This window comes from Engystomops pustulosus, chromosome 3 (assembly GCF_040894005.1).
Source record: "Engystomops pustulosus chromosome 3, aEngPut4.maternal, whole genome shotgun sequence".
Taxonomy (NCBI): Eukaryota; Metazoa; Chordata; class Amphibia; order Anura; family Leptodactylidae; genus Engystomops; species Engystomops pustulosus.
In genome coordinates, this window is record NC_092413.1 from 101,920,063 (window position 1) to 101,941,864 (window position 21,802).

At 42.9% G+C, this 21,802-nt stretch overlaps 2 protein-coding genes and 1 long non-coding RNA gene across 4 annotated transcripts in view; 1 reads left to right on the top strand and 2 right to left on the bottom strand.

Annotated features, from left to right (window-relative positions):
• The first annotated feature begins 2,309 nt into the window (after window positions 1-2,309).
• On the top strand, window positions 2,310-8,730 carry LOC140120519 (uncharacterized). The gene is made up of 3 exons (XR_011853839.1): window positions 2,310-2,459; window positions 3,463-3,522; window positions 6,749-8,730. It is a non-coding gene; the product is annotated as an uncharacterized lncRNA (long non-coding RNA).
• Window positions 8,731-10,170: 1,440 nt separating this feature from the next.
• The window catches only part of LOC140121703 (cAMP-dependent protein kinase inhibitor beta-like), a 77,937-nt gene continuing 66,305 nt past the window's right edge, over window positions 10,171-21,802 (bottom strand). For both annotated transcript variants that reach the window (XM_072141670.1, XM_072141669.1), the window contains 2 exons: window positions 12,155-12,329; window positions 10,171-10,954 (listed from right to left, as the gene is read on the bottom strand). In XM_072141670.1, coding sequence (XP_071997771.1) covers window positions 10,878-10,954; window positions 12,155-12,302 — 225 coding nt within the window. In that variant the 5' untranslated portion in view covers window positions 12,303-12,329 and the 3' untranslated portion in view covers window positions 10,171-10,877. The remainder of the gene's footprint in view (window positions 10,955-12,154; window positions 12,330-21,802) is intronic.
• On the bottom strand, window positions 20,367-21,734 carry LOC140122862 (paraneoplastic antigen Ma1 homolog). Its single transcript, XM_072144107.1, has one exon. The coding sequence runs from the start codon at window positions 21,732-21,734 to the stop codon at window positions 20,367-20,369; it is 1,368 nt and encodes a 455-aa protein (XP_072000208.1).

Here is a 21,802-nt window from a genome sequence, read left to right on the forward strand (position 1 = left end):
TAGCAGGGTACAGTGACAGCCAAGGTAGTGGAGATGTAGAGACAGTCCGAGCCTGGGGTGACAGCAGGTGAACAGCGTTGGAGAACACACTGGAACTCAAGGCAGGACAGAGGAGCTGGCACACAGTTCAGGAACGCAGAACAGGAACACAGGAATGGGAACACAGAGGAACACTGGTAACACAGGAACACGGAGGAACACTGGAAACGCAGCAACACTGGAGGGATTTCACTTCACTGGAAAATGGCTGAAGATCTGGCGAGCCAGATATGGAGGTGCCAAGATTATAAAGCGGAGCTGGATTATCCAGCACCAAAGTAACAAAGGGTCGCGGCACTTCTTAAAAAGCAATGTATTCTTTATTTCTTCATTTTAAAATTGCAGAGGACATAGCAGAGGTTTTGCCTACGCGTTTCGAGCGTTAGGTGCTCTTTTTCATGGCATGTTTGCTGGTATCCAGCACCAAACCTGGGGATGCTGGCTCTTTAAATTCTGAAGAGCCAGCACACCTTGGCTGCCACCGCGGGCTAGTCACACCTGTGGAACGACCTGGTGGCACCCCGCCACAGCAAGACTGGGTGCCACTTAGACTCAGGTCCCGGGCGTCGGCTAATACCACCTCCCGCGGTGGTCCAGAGGATCCACTGACTCCTCCTGAACTCCATGACAGTTAGACTCCAGCATCCTGCATCCTGACCAGTCGCGACAGTAAACTTGGTAGTAAGCTTGGCTTTGTTTCAGTATCAATGTAGTGAGGTTGATTGTTGTACTATACCTGTGTAGTAGTCTTTGTTATGGAACTGTAACTATATAGTAAGCTTTGTTCTGGGGCCAAAACTCATTAATTTTAATTTTTTACTTTTCAATTAATTTTTTTAAGTGTTTCTAATTACAATTTTTTTTTACAGATGCAGCAGCTTGTATTTAAACAATTAAATCACCAGGCATACTCATATGCTTGCTGCTTTTTTGTGGAGTAAATCAGCCTCTACAATCGTCATAGACGCTAGTACATGCATTATCACAACGCTGATTGTGAATATGGTGCTGGTACAGTACTGTGTAGCGAGCTTGATTTTTCTATATTGTGGTGCTTTAGTTCTGTTACTATACATGCAACTATTGTCACATTATTTTGAAGTAAAGATTGGTAGGTGCCCACAACCTTTATACTACCTATTGCCTATGGTTGTCTTAATCCCCCATTCTCTGACATGTCCTATATTTGGGCAGATTATTTTTTCAGTGGAGAAAGGAGGGGGTTAAGAAGGCTCACTCCCCTTCCCTTCTTTACCCGCCGATGTTATGGCAATGCTAGTTTTATGACCCCAGGGAGCACTCGGCTGTGTGCATGTAGCCTTAGTTTTAAGTATTCTGCAACATTTGGTATCAGCATAAACTGATCATTTCTATTTAATCCATAAGGGCTACAATAAATTTAAAGAGAAAGTGTACAGATTATTTACATTAAAATACAATAAAATATGGTATACGATTTATCTTTGAGCATTTGTCCAGCCTGCATATATATGAAATGCTAAGAATATTTGGCCGCCGGGAGCTAGGGTTTTAGCATGTGCAGTAAATTGGAAATCCTTTGATGTAAGTATGGAAACGCATTGGCTTGTCACACTGGGCCTGACAACAGGATCCACAGTACCAGGCTGCCAAGCTTTTCTCAAAAGTAAATTGCATCTTTGTTTCTCCAGCTGTAAATAAATAAGCATAAAAATGTGTGCAGTAAGAGACTGAACCTGGATGCAGTGAAGGCAAGTGGCATCATTTTTGGCTTGTATTTATGTTTGGAATAAGATATGGCAGATTTAGTTTAACAGCTTCAAGACCAGGCAAAAACAATTTCTTTGTGTTTCTGTATCCTGTATTTTTTTTTTTCCGGGACCAACTGACATTATTTTTTACACAATTTCAGGAACTATGCGTTTTTAATAATTTCTTATTAAAATGGAGAAAAAGCATAATTTTATTTTTTAATAATCGGGTGTTTTGGATCATAGGAATGCATTTTATTTCTAGTTTATTTATTTTTATGTATGTTCTGCAGAAAGAGGGATAGTAATTATTCTTTTTTAATGTGACTTTTTTACATGTTTTAACTATATCTGCGTCCCTCAGGGTGTTTGCATGGGCAGAGAATGGTGCTAGGTCTAGATATTGTATGCACGCAGCCAGCCTTAGGCAATAATGGGCAGAATAGAGGCAGGAAAGATGGATTGGTATCTCAGTTGTGAGGGAACCTACATATTTGCCATAACTAGTGTAACTCTGATGTTGTTTGATTTTTACCAAATTGTCATATATTTCCCCTATTTAAAACAAACAGAACCTTATTGTGTTTTTTGCCCCTTTCTCTCCAGGGTTATGGCACTTTCTGTTCTAAAGCTGCTTGGGAGGAGACTAATGTCTTCCTGCATCTGCCCTGAAGCTGAGTCAAAGTTAAGGTTGTCTGCACTTCCTATGATACCATGTTTTTTCTAATTCAGTAATTTAGCAGCGAATCCAGTGAGATTTATACAAGTAGATCTACACTATGAACTATGTGACTAGCCTAGACGCTTTCATCACATGGAGAAGAATGCAGTAGTAGAAACCAGCAGTGAAACATTTAAATAAAGTGTATAGTCTGTGCTGTGTGAGCACTGAGGGTTAATAGCTTCTCTGCTATGGAGAGTACGGAGAGTAGAAGACCAGTGAGGGGTGCAGAAGAGTTTGTGACACAGCATGAAATGAGGAGATAGAGAAAGTTCTGTAGAATCACAGACTGGGATTGAGGGACAGATCCTTCTGTATCCACAAAGCAACATACTCACACAGGCCTCAGACTACACACGCTCTGCTACTTGCCTCAGCTGCACACAAAGAGCACTGTCACATGACCTCCCACTCCATACTCCTCTGTGAGCAAGAAGCAGTAGCCCTAGACCACTGTACAGATCATAAGAGAAATCGGCTAAGCCAGGAGACAAAGCTAGGGCAGAAATCGGCTAAACTGAGGAGGATAGCAAAGAAAATGCTACACACAAATAATCAAGATAATAGGCAAAATCTGAAGACATTGAAAGGAGGTCAGTGCAGTCCAGCTGTTAAAACCTCAACGTCCAAACTCCCTGCAACAGTGGGTGCTGCCATTTTTAAATGACTTTCCACAAGCATAAAGATACATCTATATTGTACCCTGATCATCCAATAGAGTAGCCGTTCACTAACTTAAAATGGGTTGAGTGTGACCACTTGGAATAGACGGTTTGGTTTACTCTCCAAATTTCATCCTCAGCTCTTGTGCACAGCTACAATTTCTGTATTTCCTATTTTTATTTGAAAAAAACTGTCTAATGTAAAGCAGTGGTCCCCAACTGCCGGGCTGCAGCTCATGAACAGGCTGTGGGAAAATAGCTTCAACTTAAAAAACATTCTATACTTACCTCCGTCTTCTTCTTCCTGCAGCTCCATCTTCTTCTCTTCCTGCCTACGCGCAGATGGAACCATGGGGAGAAGAAGCTAGAGGTAAGTACAGGCTCTGCTGTGGACATTTTTAATGGGGGAGGGGAAAGCTCTGCTGTGGACATTTCAGTATTGGGGTTAGGGGGAAGCTCTGCTGTGGATATTCCTTTTAAAGGAGGGCTCTGCTGTGGACATTTCTGTAGAGAGGGTCTCTGCTGTGGACATTTCTGTAGAGGGGGCTCTGCTGTGGATATTTATTTAAAGGGAGGCTTTTCTGTGGACATTTCTTTAAAGGTGAGCTTTGCTGTGGATATTTTTTAAAGAGGGTTCTGCTGTGGACATTTCATTAATCGTGCAAAGCTCTGCCGGACATTGTACCAGTGACAGGAGGCTGCTGCTGGACATTTCATTGATGAGGGGAGGCTGCTGTACATTTTATTAGGCTAGCAGCTGCATTTCCCTCTCTACGCTTATACTCGAGTCAATAACTTTTTTTGTGATAAAATTAGGTGCCTTGGCTTATACACGAGTATTTACAGTATGACATTTTTTTTCTTCATAGTGAAAAGGTCAAAGGGAGTGGGAGGCTTTAAAAAAAGGAATATTATAATGTCCACTTTTCTATAGCACCTTTCTTATATAGACAGAAAACGCAGCACTATGAGGAGGGGAATAGAGAAAAGGGGAGCAGCTGCAGGAAGGGAGCATTTTAGACCTGGGGCTGCTGAAAATGGCATATTATATGGGTTGGGGTTCCATATGGGGTATTTGAAGGGCAATTCATTTTTCTAAGGAACCATGGTATGGGGGTTACCCGACCCAATCCCTGGAAAAAAAAAACTTGGGTGCAGCCGGTCCCCGGATATAAAAAGATTGAGGACAACTGATGTAAAGGACCACAAAATTCTCATCTCCACTGAGCCTTCTATTCTCCTGTAACATTCTTGGAATACAAAAACAGAAAGCTAGATAAGTAGGTATTCATTTGATGGATATAAACGTTGCCTTAAAAGGGTTGTTCTGTGGTTCAACAATATGATTGCGAATAATGAGTGGTATTGAATCAAAATTTTATTCACTTCTGGGCAGCTCAGTTCTTACAGCAGCACAAACTATGGTCGGGTGTGGTAGTGTTTTGGGAAGAAAGAAGCCAAATTGGTCAATCCCCATTAAACAAATATCCCTCAGATATGCTTTGCCTGCATGGGAGACTTGCTGCACACGGTGCACGATGACTGATCTCTGGAATTACCTCTTTACAACCTAATACAAATGAGTTAAACTCTAAAGGAAATGACACTGTTGTGTTTTATTGTCAAGTGTCAGCACATTTAACAAGCTTAGGTTTAGCATTAAACAAAGGGCTGAAAAGGGAAAATGATGATCCCTCCCTGAATTATTGATGTATTTTGTTGTTACAAAGCCTGCCGAAATAAAGCCCACATGCTTAATCCCCGCCACACCTAGAACTACATCTTTTCTACAACCTTTCATCAATTATAAATGTTACAGTGTACAGCTTTAGCTTCAGTTCTTGTCTTTTGTCATATTACTACAATCTCATTGCAATACTTTTCATCCACATAACCAAGTATTGTCTCTTTCAAGCTTCCATTTCTAACCTCCACAAATGTATCTCAACAGTTATCTTTTCCCTGATCATGGGTCTACCATTTGATTTCCTATCTGTTTGGAGTACAAGAAGTGGGGTCTAAGGTCTATCACCCATGAGCTAGTTTGATATGTTCAACACTAGAGATGAGCGAGCACTAAAATGCTCGGGTGCTCGTTACTCGAGCCGAACATTTCCCGATGCTCGAGTGCTCGTTTCGAGTAACGAGCCCCATTGAAAACAATGGGAGACCTGAGCATTTTTCAGTAAAATGACAAACTGAACGAGCACAGTGAAAGAACACAGTGCAGAACAGATTGCAGATGTTCGGGAACATCTGCGATCTGTTCCGAAGACACGCGTGCAGAACGGTATTATCCGCAATAGTATTGGAAGAACAATATGTGTGAAGAACAACTTGCAGATGTTTGGAAACATCTGCAAGTTGTTCTTCACACATATTGTTCTTCAAATACTATTGCGGAGAACACCGTTCTGCACGCGTGTCTCCGGGACATCTGCGATCTGCTCCGGAGACACCCGTGCAGAACGGTGTTCTCCGCAATAGTATTTGAAGAACAATATGTGTAGAGAACAACTTGCAGATGTTGCCAAACATCTGCAATGTGTTCTTCACACATATTGTTCTTCAAATACTATTGCGGAGAACACCGTTCTGCACGCGTGTCTCCGGAACAGATCGCAGATGTTCGCGAACATCTGCAATCTATTCTGCACTGTGTTCTTTCACTGTTTTCTTCAATTAAACAATCAAATTAAATGTTTTAATTGTATCTTTTTACTGTTCTTCACTTTTTTTTTTAATTAAATGCTCGTTATCGAGCAGGGCAAATACTCGTCCGAGCAACGAGCCGGTCCGAGTATGCTAATACTCGACCGAGCATCAAGCTTGGACGAGTATACTCGCTCATCACTATTCAACACGTATCAAACTCGAATTGTGTGCTTGCTGAAACGCCTAACACAAACGCTCAGCAACCGAAACTGGACTGACATGCTGAGTTCAGTTCCAGTTGCTGAGCAATTGGGGTGGATGGGATTTGTTGCTATTAGTCCTTATGACTGGTCAGTGAAAAGACCAGTAGCAGATTAAGTGTCCCTTGGGCGCTGGGCTGTTCACAAGACTAGGACCCCCCCCCCAGCATCCAAATCAACCTCGTGCCTGAGATCTAATCTCCTACGCCCAACTACACCACCACAGCCCGTACTAACCCCCCTTTAATGAAATGTCCACAGCTGAGCCCCCTTTAAAGAAATATCCACTGCAGAGTTCCTTCTTTACAGAACTGCCCACAGCAGAGCCCCCCTTTAACAAAATGGCCTCAGCTGAGCAACCATTTAATGAAATGGCCACAGCAGAGGACCCTTTAATAAAATGGCCAAAGCACAGCCCCCTTTAAAGAAATGTCCGCAGCAGAGCACCTCTTTAATGAAATGTCCACAGCAAAGCCCTCCCCCATAATTGAAATGTCCACAGTAGATCTCCCCCTTACAGAAATGGCCACAACAGGGCCCCCTTTGATGAAATTGGCCAATGTAGGGCCCCCATTTAATGAAATGGCCACAGCAGAAATTTCCACATTAGAGCCCCTTGAAAAAAACTGTATGCACACCTCCAGCTTCTTCTACCAACGGCACCGTCTTCTCCTCTTTCAGACTGCACTCAACACTATGACGTCATGCAGCTGCAACCCCCACCCCCCCCACACACACACACACACATTATAGTATATGCGCGTGGGCTGGGTATAGGGACTGAGTATGGGAGAGCATTTGCCTCCTGGAATACCAAAAAAAGAAGAAAAGAGGAAGAAAACAAGGCTACACAGGAAGCTGAAAGTCCCGGGAGTTTGCGTATACCACCTATGTGAAGATTCACCTTTGGAAAAAGCTAATGGCCAACTTTAGATAACAGTTTCCACTTTCTCATATACAAAGAAGTCTGAAATGCTGAGATCTGATAATTCATGCCCTGTAACATTCACTGTACAATTTTATGGTGACATTATTTTATGCCACTTTTGCACGACTTTTGCAACTTTTGTGCTAAAATTTTCAACTTTTTAAAACATCACCATTTGGATTTCAAAGATAAATTAGGTGCAACACTGGAAAACTTGGTTGTGGCAAACTTTTCTTGTTGGGTGTCTATGTGTCCCCCCTATATTTATTCACTACTTACTATGACATCACAGTGTTTACAATACATGTTCTTTGACATTACTGTGTGTATTATACCTGTACTGTGACATTACTGTGTGTATTATCCCTGTACTGTGACATCACTGTCTGTATAATCCCTGCACTGAGACGTTACCGTGTGTATTATTCCTGTACTGTGGCATCACTGTGTGTATTATCCCTGTACTGTGACATCACTGTGTGTATTATCCCTGTACTGTGACATCACTGTGTATTATCCCTGTACTGTGACATCATTGCGTGTATTATTTCTGTACTGTGAAATCACTGTGTGTATTATACCTCTACTGTGTTATTACTGTATGTATTATTTCTGTACTAAGACATCACTGTGTGTATTATCCCTGTACTGTGACATCATTGTATTTATTATTCCTGTACTGTGACATTGCTATGCATATTATTCCTGTACTGTGACATCACTGTGTGTATTATCCCTATACTGTGACATTACAGTGTGCATTATCCCTGTACTGTGACATCAATGTGTACATAATTGTATTATTTCTGTACTATAACTCCTTGTGCTGTGACTGCAAAGCCGATAAAAGGTTAGGTATGCTTTAAATATCACTATATTTGAAGTCTTCACATGCAGTAGGCTAAAATAATTCTCTTTTGTAGTAATTTAAACAATATCATTATGCTTATATCACTATGTAATTATAACGTTTTTATTATTGGGCTAATTAAAAGACAGGTGACTAAATCACTAGTTGATTATATTTCTGAACGGAAGAAGAGGTTAGCCACATAAGTGACTGGCACAAGGCAAATGTGGTGCCAATATATAAAAATGGCTCTAGAACTTTGCCAAGCAATTATAGACCTATTGGTTTGGCAGGAACCACTTTCAATCAGATTGAAAACTGACTGAAGGATCGTATCCAGAGAGCTGTGGTCAATGATTCCTACACAGAATGGTCACCAGTTATGAGTTGTGTACCCCAGGGTTCTGTGCTTGGCCCACTACTATTTATTGATTAATGATATAGAGGTAGGAATTAATAGCACTGTATCTATATATGAGAACACAAAACTGTGTAGTGTAATACAGCCTATGGAGGATGTTCATAGGCTGCAGGGTGACGTGGACAGGTTGTTTAGTCATCCACTTGGCAAATGAGGTTCAATGTGGATAAATGTAAGGTTATGCACATGGGGGATAATAATTCACAGGCGACATATGTCCTTGGGGGAGTAAATCTGGAAATCACAGCATGCAATGTCAATCAGCTGCCTCTAAAGCCAGCAAGATCTTGTCATGTATCAAAAGTGTTATGAAATCTCAGGACAGGGATGTAATATTACCACTGTACAAGGCATTGGTTCAGCCTCATCTATATGCTGTCCAGTTCTGGGCTCCGGTCCATAAAAAGGAAGCTTTAGAGCTGAAGAGGGTTCAACGAAGAGCCACAAAAATGATAAGGGGTATGGAGGGTTTCAATTATGAGGAAAGATTAAAGCAGCTAGATTTATTTAGTTTTAAAAAGAGGCAACTAGGGGGGGGGGGCATGATTAACTTATTTAAATATATTTGCATACAAAATATATTTTTGGAAAGTTCTTCCAGGATAAATCAAAAGACAAGGGGGTACTGTCTCTGTGTGATCAAGTTTAATCATCAGAGGTGACAGGGCTTCTTTACTGTGAGAACTGTAAATCTGTGGAATAGCCTGCCTCAGGCCCTGGTCACAGCAGGGACAGCAGAGAGCTTTAAAAAGGGCCCAGATGCCTTTTTACATCTAAATAACATTGACGTCTATGTGATAATATAGAATTTTTTCCCTTAAATCCCTTTCGCATTCCTTCTTTTCTTTGGGTGAACTTGATGGACAGGTGTCTTTTTTTCACCTATATAAATTATGTAACTTTGAAGCAATGAATTAAAAGTTTCAGACTTCACAGTTGATATACCTCTTATCAAAAGTTGCTCAAGATTTTCTTTTATAAGAATTGGTAATATTTTCTAAAATAAACATGTTTTGGTAACTGTATTTTGTCTTGAAGTGTCAGAGTTAGGCTCATTTCAGATGAACGTATTCTACGAGACCTGGGCGTAGGATGCCTTTGGCTGGAGAAGCCATGGGAGCCACGCATGCTTTATCTTTTTTCCACCAACAGTACTGCCGTACTGCCCACTCAAGTGAATGTGGCCGTGTGCTACCTGCATTGAAAAGGTACAGATAGCACGCGGCCACATTAAAATGTTCAACTAAAAGGGGCCTTAGCTGGAGTTGCCCACTGACCACAAAACGCCACTGTATTTCAGTGGAAAATCCAACAAAGTCTGATTGTGAAACACATTTAAGGATTATACTACCGGAAAATATGATATGACACATCACACATAAGGGAACAGACTTTAATGGAAGACGTGATAAGTGGAGCCGAGTCCATTATGCCTCAAACTAAATAATAATTGAAAGCCTCATTCCAAAATAATGATCATTTAAGCATTTCCTAATGAATTTAATATTCTCCTATCAGTCCTGTCTCTAGAGTCACACCAGGGAAACATTGCCTTATTTTAAGGTTATTCTCGGTAACAGAAGCCTGTACTGGCGGTGCATCTGTTCTATACATGTACTGGGATTACTATTCCATCATTACATAAGACCATGCCATGTTTCACTTATCTTTCTCCAGGCATATTGTATTTTGTATTATTAGCAGATGTACAGCAACTGCACAGAGTGTTACTCCCAGCTGGGTTAGAAAGGCTTCATGTAAATGTGTTCATCTTGCTTGGAAATCAGTGTTTTATTTATAGCCGTGATCTTGTTAGGCAGATAAACAGTGTAATAAGAAATATCTTGAGTAATCATTCATCCTCAAGGAACACGCATTTACATTACAAGCAACAAACGACGGCAGAAATGACAATATCATTTTTATTTTTATATCAAACAACTGAATCCACAAACATTGCTACATTAGTTGACAAAGTGACTCACGGAGATGCAGCTTAGTCGCTGGCTACTGTTCCACCAATTTTTCATGTGGCGTGTGTTACATGGGCTCAGCTTTCAGGTTACAGGATTGTCACATAGAAAACTAATGACATTAAGGCACTGGGAACACGGTTGCCTTTATGTATTTTTCCTTTTCACAGACAGACAATAATTCTGGAGCAGTGTTTTATGGTGACCTAATTCCTGTGGTGATTTACATTGTAATAAAATCTATGAGAGGCAGTGGCATTACTCATGAAACAGCTTCCTAAGTATACTGAACACCAAACCGTTACTGTTCTGTACTTATATTGAAGAACACAGACAAGAAAACAATACCTGATACTACTCCAGTGGCTATTGTGTTGAAGGCTGTACATTTATTTTAAACAATAGGTTTTACAAAACACAGCCCAAGGAACATTCTTTGTCATATAGCTCTTTCCTAAACTGTTTCTATCCCCATCTAGAGTAGAAAATATATTTCTATTCAATGGAGCTAATTACCAAGAGAAATAATATTTCCATACAAAGTGTTGCATAGTCCTCTCATAGCCCAGTGACAGTAACTTGGGCTTTGTGTCCATCAGAGAAGATCAACTCTCTTTATCTCCATAACAGGATTACCCTTAGGTATCAGATTTTTCTTCTGGAGTTTCGGCAGGACTGTCTCCTGAAGTTGCCGCTCCTCCTTCAGCTCCTTCATCTGAAAAAGAGAAGAAAACAGTACAATAAACTCCAGATCTAGTTCTGTGGTGGGTTCTCTGCTCTATCCACAACAAGCATGTGGGCTTTCCTACTCATTGAAGTTGTAGTATACCATGTTCCTGTAAAACAGTGGGGCACATTTACTTACCCAACGCATCGCGATTCCCGCCGTGCGTTGTCCGACGAGGATTCAGGTCTGCCGCGATTCACTAAGTTCGTGCGTCCAATTTCCTGCATGTGTCGCTTCTCCGTTGAGGTCCACTGGAGTTCACCTTCTTCTTCCCGGTGCATGTGAGTGCTAATCTTGCGACACAATTTGCTTTTTAAATTCCGCGGTTTATCCGAATCAGCCTGGTTGTCCGATGTCCACGCCCCCTGATTTGTGTTGCATGCAAGCCGACGCTGATGCGACACAACCCGAACGTGGTCACCAAGAACCCAGGGCAATTCAGCGCAAAACGGAAAAAATGCAAAACCCGACGAAAATGCGGCATTCAGATCCTTAGTAAATGTGCCCCAGTATGTCCCAAGGTTTCTCCCCTATTTCTGGAGCTTTGCTTATTTTCTACCAATAAACTCTACTTTCACTTTACATTCACAGCTTAAAGCTAGGAATAATATGAAAAGAGCAGGCTGCACCTAGTATATAGATAAAAATATAATAGGAAAAGTATTTGGAGAGAATATTGTAGAGGCTGCTGAACACTACACATGGGCATCTTTCTAGCCTTAAATCTTTGACAGTATTTCCTAACTACATGATACCCTTGTTTATTTTTAAGTGTATTCAAGATGTGGCCTAGCCTAAGGATAATATGTAAAAAGCAGCCTGTCCCTAGAATATACATATATCCCTTCTCAAGGAAACTAACAAAGGAAATGCACTTGATGGATATTACTTGAACACATTGGAACACCAGACAGACATCTACTGTACTACTTGAAATCTTATGCCAGGACAGTGGCTCTAATATAAAATGCTGATTTCTCGTTCCACGATAATAACTACAACATGTATGTAGATAGATAGATCTCATTAACACAGACACACAGAAAGTCCGAAGAAGTGTCACATCCTAACATGTCAATATGCCTAGTAAAACATATGGACAGAGGCTGATACAAGTTCCTTTACAACATATATAGTACATTCTTCAGCAAAATCTATGAAATCACTTTCTATATTGAATGGAATTACCTTGAGATACGCAGAGTTCCGCTAGTTTCTGTGGCAGATCTGAGGTCTCAGCTCCTGCTGGGGAGCCCAAAATGTCCGGTAAGGCATTGCGGCGACCTGATCTTCCTGATGCTGCAAAATCTGTAACCACAGGCTCCACATCAGTCATTTCTGACCTCTCTCTTCATAGCAACATCTGGAAAAGAACACATACAAAGGTTACATTTGGAAATGTTTCATAGTATGCATAATCCATCAAATGACACGTCGATACCCTGTAAGTTAGATACATTTGACTGCAAAGATTCATTTTCAGTTTCCATTGCTCCAATGTCTGTTTTAATTTGAAGAGTAGCTTTCATTTCAAATAATTTTTGTAAATGAATTGTTCAAGTGAATATATGAACCTGGCAATACATGAGGAAAAGGCCTCAATATACTGTTATTAGTCCCATACTGAGTACTGCTCAGATACATCTTCAGAGATAAGATGAAGGTAGGTACAAGTGTTTAGACACAAAGGTCTCGGAGCAGATATCAGTGAGACATGTGAGCTTTACTCACATCTTTACTGTTCAGTACTGTTAAACCATTCATGTCTGTGTTTGTCTTTCTCCAAATCACCTCCTCCCTTTTTATGAAGCTACTTTTGCGCTCACTGAAGACAGATCTGAGCAGTGCACAAAGCAGTTTAGAATGTGGGAGAGGGCTAATAAGAGGGAATAGAGTTATTTTTCTTTGATAGGATATCATACATAATGTTTTTTGTATTCAATTAATCTTTTCATACAAGAAAGTATGTATTGAACAGGCTTTACCTGAACAATCTAAAACTACACCAAAAGAATTCTGAAAACTGAATGCAGGTTTTAATCTGGTTCCCTCCTGGTCTATGTAAAGTTACGTCATTATTAATGTCAAGGATGCTAGGTGGGGCATCAAGGAGGGAAGCGGTAATAGAAAATCAATATTTTCCCAATATAATACAGTTTAAAAATGGATTTGGAGATTGGGAGTTGTTGCTATCCCTCGGCTGCCTGAAGACATGCTGACTGCCTATTACTATTGAACCTTGCCTGTCACAAGAGAAAAATTGGAAGAAATTATTTAAAAATAAAAGATACATTAGGCATCCCCTTGTCCAAAAATACTTTTACAAAATAAGAAATAATATTGCGGTAGGTTTACTGTAAAATGTTGAAATGCAGTTGCAAATTACCCAACCATAAAGATGTAAATAAAAAAGTAATAGTAAAGTTCCTCAAATTCTGAAAACTTCATCGTGAAAGCTCCCCTGCTATAATAAATAGTCTAGTTTAACAATTAGGGCACATTCACATGGCCGTCTGCGGGGATGTAAATGCGGCCGCATGTACGTCCGCATAGACGGCAATAGCGGCGCGGCGCAGATACGGTGCCACACATGTGTGGCACCGATCCGGCCCGCACACCGCAAAAAGATAGAACATGCTCTATCTTTTGGCGTGTGTGCGGCCGTGCGCCGCTATTCTCTATGGCGGAAGGAGGGGTCACCTCCTCCTCCTATCCAGCACACGGTGGTATGCCCGCATGGCGGGCATACCGCGTGTGAATAGGCCCTTAGACTGGAATAGTTATATACTCAGTATACAATGCTCATAGTAGAATGCAATTGTAGAAAAAATATAGACATTGAACATTTTTTCCACTATGAGTTTTACATGTTACAGTCCATTGATTCTTTTCATTCGCCTTAACCTTTGGAGGAAATGAATCACTGCTTTTTACTCATACTTTTTGACAAGATTGTTATGTGTGAATGAACTAGCATATGCTATATAGAATACATGAGAATAGCAGGTGAATGTACTACCAGAAAGTACTAGAGGCATCTGTCTGACTGCATCTCATCATCAGTCTTTACAATGATTCATTCCAGAAAAAATATCCTTAACCTTTAAATCTGTTTGTTCTTTCAGTATTTTCACTTCTTGATATTACATCAAAGATCTCCTGGAGCGAAAAAATGTCTTATGGAAAATCATGACCTTGATTTCTAATGTATTGTAGGTTTTATGACAACTATTGGTTTCACTAGTGTGTTCCACGCTATGTAGGCACTTTTCATGAAATCAGGGATACATTCTCTTTCTGCAAATAAACATCCTATATCATCCATGGAAGTTTGTTAATTATTTCTATATTGTACACAACTTGCGATAAATATACTCGATATTAGTTTGACATCAGAATTGTTGCTGACCCATTCGGATGATCAGTTTATATGGTATCCTGTTTATATGGTACCTGGACCATCAATCTGATAAGCTTGCAGCACTGGGGTCCTGGGTTCAATTCCCACCCAGGTCAACATCTGCAAAGAGTTTGTATGTTCCCTCCGTGTTTGTGTGGGTTTCTTCTGGGTCCTCCGGTTTCCTCCCACACTCCAAAACATACTGGTGGGTTGTTTGTGAGCCCCATGAGGACAGGGACCAATTTGGCAAGATCTGTGCAGGGCTGCGTAATCTGTAGGCGCTATATAAATAAAGAATTATTATTATTATTGAAGCTCCAGACGACTTATCCCTTTCCACAGGACCACACGGTTTAAAACAAATAAATCTACTTTATTCTTAAAAGCGCCTCTCCAGATTCAAAATGCGTTTTGCCATTATTTTATATAAACACCAGCATGGTTTTTTTAAACACCAGAATGCCGCTTTTAAGGATAAAGTAGATAATATCTGTTTTAAACCACATGGTCCTGCGCTGACAACTACCTGTGGAATGGGATATGTCGTCTGGAGGGTCCTTATCGGATAGCCACCCTTCCTTCATCTTGTTCCAGTCATATGCCGAGTGAAACCCATTGGGCTGCGGACCATCACTCATCAGGGTCTTAATAAGTGTTGTGCTGACTTGCACAACATAATAAGGTGAGCATTCACTCACATTACTGTATACATTTTTTAAAAGGTAATCTATACAATGAGCAGTTCCGTTTTTCTCATTTATTCATGTAACACCCCTTCAGGCCTACCTCTGCAGGAAGGGTGTATGGTGACTTCAAACTCAATATGGCGCAGTGCCTCCACCCGAATCTTGCTTGAAGCTCTGTAGGTAAGCAGGAGGGTTTTCCTCTTCTGCCAGGGGTTGACTCGGGAAACCCCTGCCTAAGCTTAACACACACTCACAATAGGTAAGGGTAAAACTACATGGCAGGTTTATTGTGAGGGAAGGAATTAGGGATAAGCCAAGTGCAATGAATGCAAACAGGGAAAAACATAAACAGGAATAAAATATTTACAGAGGCAGATTTTCTACTAAAATGTACTGCTACTGGCAATAAAGGGTAACTGCACTCCCTAGGCCTGGGAGGGATAATGGTGCAGAGGGATCCCTTTAACTAATGGGCTCTGTGAGCAACAGAGGGGATAAATCAGAACACAACAGAAATGACACGTGTCACTATCACACACTCTGTAGGTGACAACACACTCTCTCTACCTGCACAGATTACACTATTATGCTGCAGCTATGCATATTACACAGTCCAATCGTTGGGGCCCAGTTGCCGCGGACGTTGGCGCGCTTTCAGTAACGTTGGTGCACTTAATACTTTCAGTACTCTTGGAAATTATTTTCTTGCAAACTCCTTACTAACAATAAAGTCTACTCACAACTCTGAGTAACTGCACCCAGGCTTCTGCTTATAGCTGGGACCAGGCACCTGGAAGGTAATGGAGGGGCAGGCAGGAACCTCCTGGGTGGTGGATGTGGAGACCTCCTGGGGATCAGGCTGTGGTGCAGAGATGGAGCTCCTCCAGCAGGTCCTCTTCTCCTCTGGGGCTGAGCTGCTGGGCTGTCTCTAGTCCTCTGCTGTGTCACTCTCAGTGCAGGACTCTCTACACTCTGCCATGTGCTGTCAGTCCTCTCTACTGCACATGAGGTCTCTCTCCCTTCTCCTCCCCACCATCCCTTGTTTTTCCCATCAGCCCTTTCTCCAGCAACTCCTCCTATCAGTGTCAGTGGCACAGAGCAGCAGTGATTGCTGGGAGATGTAGTCCAGTCTGCTCCTGAGGAGTAGGTGCTGCTAGCTGCTGGTCTTAACCCCTGCTGCCCAGCAATTACATTGTCCTGTTCACGTGTTGTGCTCTTAGCAGGGGTTACACTCTCCCCCTGGTGAGTCACATTGGAAGGCCCAGCATGATAAGATGACTCGCCACCTAAAAAACCAATTGGTGTGAAGGCCTCCTGACTAACACCACTACCAAAAACACACAAATCATTTGGCCACAGGGACATAGAGGGAAAGTATGGCCACTGACTAGTGAATTGGGGTCGTACAACTCTAGGGACCTCAGTAGCTTGACCCATTCTATCATAGGTCAGCATCATGGGTGGTCTAGTGTTCCTTGTGGGACGAGTGTGTACTGCAGGAGTTCCCTCCTCAACCCCCAGCTCTTGACATATTGACTCAGGTTCTGTGATGGATACTTCTTCGCCTGTTGACTTTATTCCTTCTGAATTCTCCCCCGACTGTGGACAAAGGAGGATAGCCTCTGGACTGGGTTCATCTTGGTTGTCCACAGGAAGACACTGCTCTGGACTGTCATGAATGATAGGATATGGATCTCCTTCACATCTATAGTCTAACCCCCACTCATCACTGGAGTCACTATCACTGCTTTCAGGGGTGACTACCGGATCGACTATTCTTCTATGACGAGGACTTCTTCTGGTGACAGTTGCAATCTGATGTTCTGTCCCACAGGCAACAGATGTTGACGATGATAGGTCTTTATTATTCCACTTCCATTCTCAGGTTTAACTCTGTAAGATGGAACACCAGGCAGCTTCTCAACTACCACATAGGGCTCTGGTCTCCAACGATCAGCAAGCTTGTGTTTTCCCGGAAGACCCAGCTGTTGAATGAGAACTCTATCTCCAGGTTGCAGAATGTGTTCTCGTACCCTGCGGTCATAGCGGATCTTGTTTCGTGTCCCTGCTCGACCAGAAGCTTGATCAGCCAATCCGTAAGCCCTTTTCAATTCTTCCTTTAACTGGGACACATATTTCATATAAGTCTTCCCAGATGAATGGTCGGGTGACACTCCAAAGCTGATATCCACTGGTAGCCTAGCTTCTCTCCCAAACATGAGGAAGTAAGGGGAGTACCCCGTCGACTCATTCTTTGTACAATTGTAAGCATGGACCAACTGACTTATATGACGGCTCCAGCGTCCCTTTTGCTTGGTGTCCAAAGTACCCAACATATTGAGAAGGGTGCGGTTGAACCTCTCCGGTTGAGGATCCCCTTGTGGGTGGAAAGGGGTGGTTCTAGACTTCTTGATCCCACATATCTCACACAGCTCTTTGATCAGTCGACTCTCAAAATCTCTTCCTTGGTCAGTATGGATGCGAGCTGGCAATCCGTAGTGTACAAAGAATTTTTCCCACAATGTTTTTGCGACAGTGACTGCCCTCTGGTCTTTAGTGCAGTAGGACTGTGCATAGCGGGTGAAATGATCAGTGACTACTAGGACGTTGCAGATGTTGCCCTCATCTGGCTCAATGGAGAGGAAATCAATACACACTAAATCCATCGGACCATCGCTGTTGATGTTCACCAAAGGCGCTGATCGAGTTGGCAAAGTTTTCCTCAGGACACACCGAGCACATGACTTGCAATAACCCTCGATGTCCGCTTCCATTCTCGGCCAGTAAAATCTGTCCGCAACAAGACCAGTTGTCTTCTCAATTCCAAGGTGTCCATGTTCATCATGTAAAGCTTTCATGACCATATTCCGAAACTGAGTGGGTAGAACTAGCTGTCTTCGGACCTCTCCATTTTGACGTTTTACCTCCCGGTAGAGCAGGCCAGCTCTCACAACTAGATGTTCCAACTGACGAGCTAGTAAAATGGACTCCTGGGTCTTCAGTGCATTTCTTTCAGGCCTCCTTGCTCTTTTCACACACCATCGAACCACTCCCACAGAAGGATCTTCTTGTTGGGCCTTTTCCATTTGGTTTCGGGTCAGTTGAGGCAAGGAGTCTGTGTTCACCCTAGTCAACTTGCAAAACAAAGGTGGCAGAGCTTTCTCAGACACTCCTAGGAATTTTGCACATCAGTTGAGAGGAATAGTGTCAGCTTGATGCTTGTGACATAGAGCTTTCACTTCTGGAGCAGGTAATTCTAACCAAGCTTCTTCCTCTTCATTCAGCGACTGCCTGGGCAGGCGGGAAAGGGCGTCAGCATCAATGTTTGTGGTTCCTCGCCTATACTTTAAGCTGAATTCATATACAGCTAATGCTGCAAGCCATCTGTGCCCATCAAGCTTAGCTGTGGTCCTCACGTAAGTCAGGGGATTGTTGTCGGTGTGAACTTCAAACCGTACCCCATACAGATAATCATGGAGCTTGTCCACCACTGCCCATTTCAATGCCAGGAACTCTAGTTTGTGAGCCGGGTAATTGCGCTCACTGGGGGTTAATCCTCGACTGATATAGTAGACGGGCCGCAGAATTCCACCATGCTCCTGGTACAGAACTGCTCCAAGGCCTTCAAAGGATGCATCCACATGCAGCACATACTTCTTGTTAGGGTCTGCATAGGCTAACACCGGAGCCTGGGTTAGGCAGGACTTCAGCTTTTCAAAAGCATCATCACACGCAGGTGTCCATCTCTCTCCAAATGGTTCATTAACCTTGAAAAAGGTCTTCCCTTTCACCTTCATGGTATGCAAGTTCTTTCTGGGAGGTGGATATCCCTGGGTGAGAGCAGTTAGAGGCTTGGCAATCTTTGAGTACTGTGGTACAAATCTTCTGTAGTACCCACAAAATCCTAGAAAGGACCTAAGCTCCCCCAACTTGGTGGGTTTGGGCCAGTTGACAACAGCTTCCACTTTAGCTGGATCAGTAGAGATCCCCTCCCGGCTGACAATGTGTCCCACATACTTCACGGCCGTTTGGCAGAACCGACATTTTTCAAGGGACAATTTCAGCCCAGCTTTCTTCAATCTGTCCAACACCTTGAATAGCCTTTGGTTGTGTTCTTCTAGGGTTTGTCCAAACACGATCAGATCATCCAGGTAGACCAATACCTCCCGAAAATTCATGTCTCCCATCACCTGATCCATGCACCTTTGGAACGTTGCCGGTGCGCCAGTAACTCCTTGAGGCATTCTTTGGAACTGGAAGAATCCAATGGGACAAATGAAAGCCGTCTTCTCTTGATCCTCCTTATTCATGGGTATCTGGTAATAGCCACTTCGGAGATCCAGCACGGAAAACCACTGGCTGCCCTGTAAGCAATCTAGAGCTTCATCAATCCTGGGGACTGTATACTGATCAGGGACTGTGCGCCGATTCAGAGTACGGTAGTCCACACACATCCGAATATCCCCATTTTTCTTGCGGGCAATAACAATGGGAGAAGCATATGGGCTATTGGACTCTATGATGACTCCTGCATCTAATAGGCCTCGTAAGTGCTGCCTGACATCTTCAATATCTGCAGGAGCTAGCCTTCGAGACCTCTCTCGGAAAGGCTTCTCATCCGTCAGCCTAATGCGATGCTCCACTCCCTGCGCCAGGCCCAGATCCCAGTCACCTAGGGAGAATGCTTCTCTACGTTCCATCATGCCTTTTATTAGTGACTCCTTTTCACATTTCTTCAGGTCACTACCTTCAAAACAGGGATCAAAACATTCCTGATGTAGCTCCCTCCTTTCTTCCTCCTTTCTAATATAAGCAGCCAGACAAGCTGGGTGAATAGTGAGGGTCTGTGAATAGTTATCACCACCAATTTCTCGGCACCACTGTGCTAATGTACGGAAAATGTTGGCATTTGTTCCTACTATGACCGGTATGGATCTCTGGTCTCCTTCCGCCTCTGGACAGACCAGTGCTATGATGGGTATTTCTTTCTCCACTCCAGCAACTGTCTTTGGAAAGCGTAGCATAACAGACACATATCCTCTGTAAGGGTAGCTATGTTCACTCAAACCCCAAACAACAAGTCCAGACAAAGGCTGAAGGGGCACCCCTGAGAGGTATTTCTTGTACCATTTTTCAAAGATGATAGACACTTGAGACCCGCTGTCCAGCAGCACAGTGCAGGGCTGGCCATTAATACTAGCTGGAACATGTGGGGCTGGTCCAACCAAGTCTTTCGGAAATTGTCCCGGTTGAGCGGCAGTGGATGGAGTGGTGGGGCAAGCATTTGACCTTGAATGGGGGTCAGTATGGGACTCTACTGACCCCCTTCCCCGTTTCCCGACAGCTTGTTTTTGTAATGGGAAAGAGACTTCTTAGGACTCCACCTGTTTGGACATCGCCGAGCAACATGGCTTGGATCCCCACAAACATAACATCCCTCTGTCTTTCGGTCTCCATCTCTTTGTCGATCCTGACTGGTGCTTCTAGTGGATCGTGGTTGTCTCTCATGGGATGTAGTGGAAACCTGTTTCAACCTCTCAACTTCTTTTGTATGGCTTTTTAGGAGTTGAGAAATTTGTTCTGCTTGCTTCTCAATGATTTTGAGAAGCTCCTCCTCTCGGCTTGGCTCAGCCTTTAGAGTAGCAGCAGTGACTCTTTTGGATGTTTGCTCTCGGGCTGCCATAATAGCTTCTTCCTGTCTTACTTCTTTCAGCAACAGATGGAAGGAAGGAGGAACCTTCTCTTTGTCGCAGCACCTTAGTCTTTGAGCAGTGGGATCATTGGTGAGAGCACCTCGCAGTACTTGATCCAAACGGTACTGGTCCACATCTTGAGAACTGAGCCCGCCTTTGGACACAATTCTGTGAACTAGTTTGTCCAGTCGGTAAAGATAGTCAGATAATTTCTCACCCGGTTCCTGGTAAGTGGTGCGGAGCTTATAAAGAAGGTCTGTTGCATCTTCTGGAGTCCCAAAAGCATCCTCAAGAGCAGCCATATAGTCTTGAAACGTTGCATTAGGATCACTTCGCCAAGCAGCCTGCACTACCTCCATAGCTGGACCCTTCAAACTCTCCACTATTCTCTGCTTCTTTACTGCATCCGTGCACTGCCACTCTTGCAAGTACTGCAGGGACACATCTCTCCATGTGTCATACCCCTCTTCACCGGCTGGGGTTGGAGTGATACCTGAGAAAGTCCTCAAACGGCGATAGCTTGACTCTGGCTGAATCTTTGCAAACTGACTCACTAACCTTTCCATAGCTGCTACCAGCATGTCAGCAGAAGCTGGTGTTTCTTCAGATCTGGCTGATAGTGGGGTAGGAGGTAAACTAGGCCTCCTATGCTGTGTGTTTGGATCCTGTTGCCCAATCACTGCAGGCCTCATAGGCCATATGATTTTCCATTGCCTACCATGTCCTGGTGGCATAGCTATAACTGATGCAAAGTATTCTCTTTCCAAAATCTTATCAGTTGCTATTAATGCTGCTGGGAATGGTGTATCTTCATCACCCCTGCGATCAACCACCTTTGCATGGGTGACACCAGGAAGTTCATTCACTATCTGCAGTATCTCATCATCAGATGCATGAAAGAATTTACCACACAAAGCAAAACTTTTTTCATCACCAATGCACATCTCCTCACACCATGTGGACACTTCTCTCTCTGTTAAAGTCTCCATGGCAACTGTTTTGTTTGTTCAATCTCAGCAGTGCCTCCACTGTAACACCCCTTCAGGCCTACCTCTGC

Excerpts from the sequence above, each read along its gene's own strand:
- LOC140122862 (XM_072144107.1), bottom strand. The coding sequence starts at position 21,734 with ATGGAGACTTTAACAGAGAGAGAAGTGTCCACATGGTGTGAGGAGATG.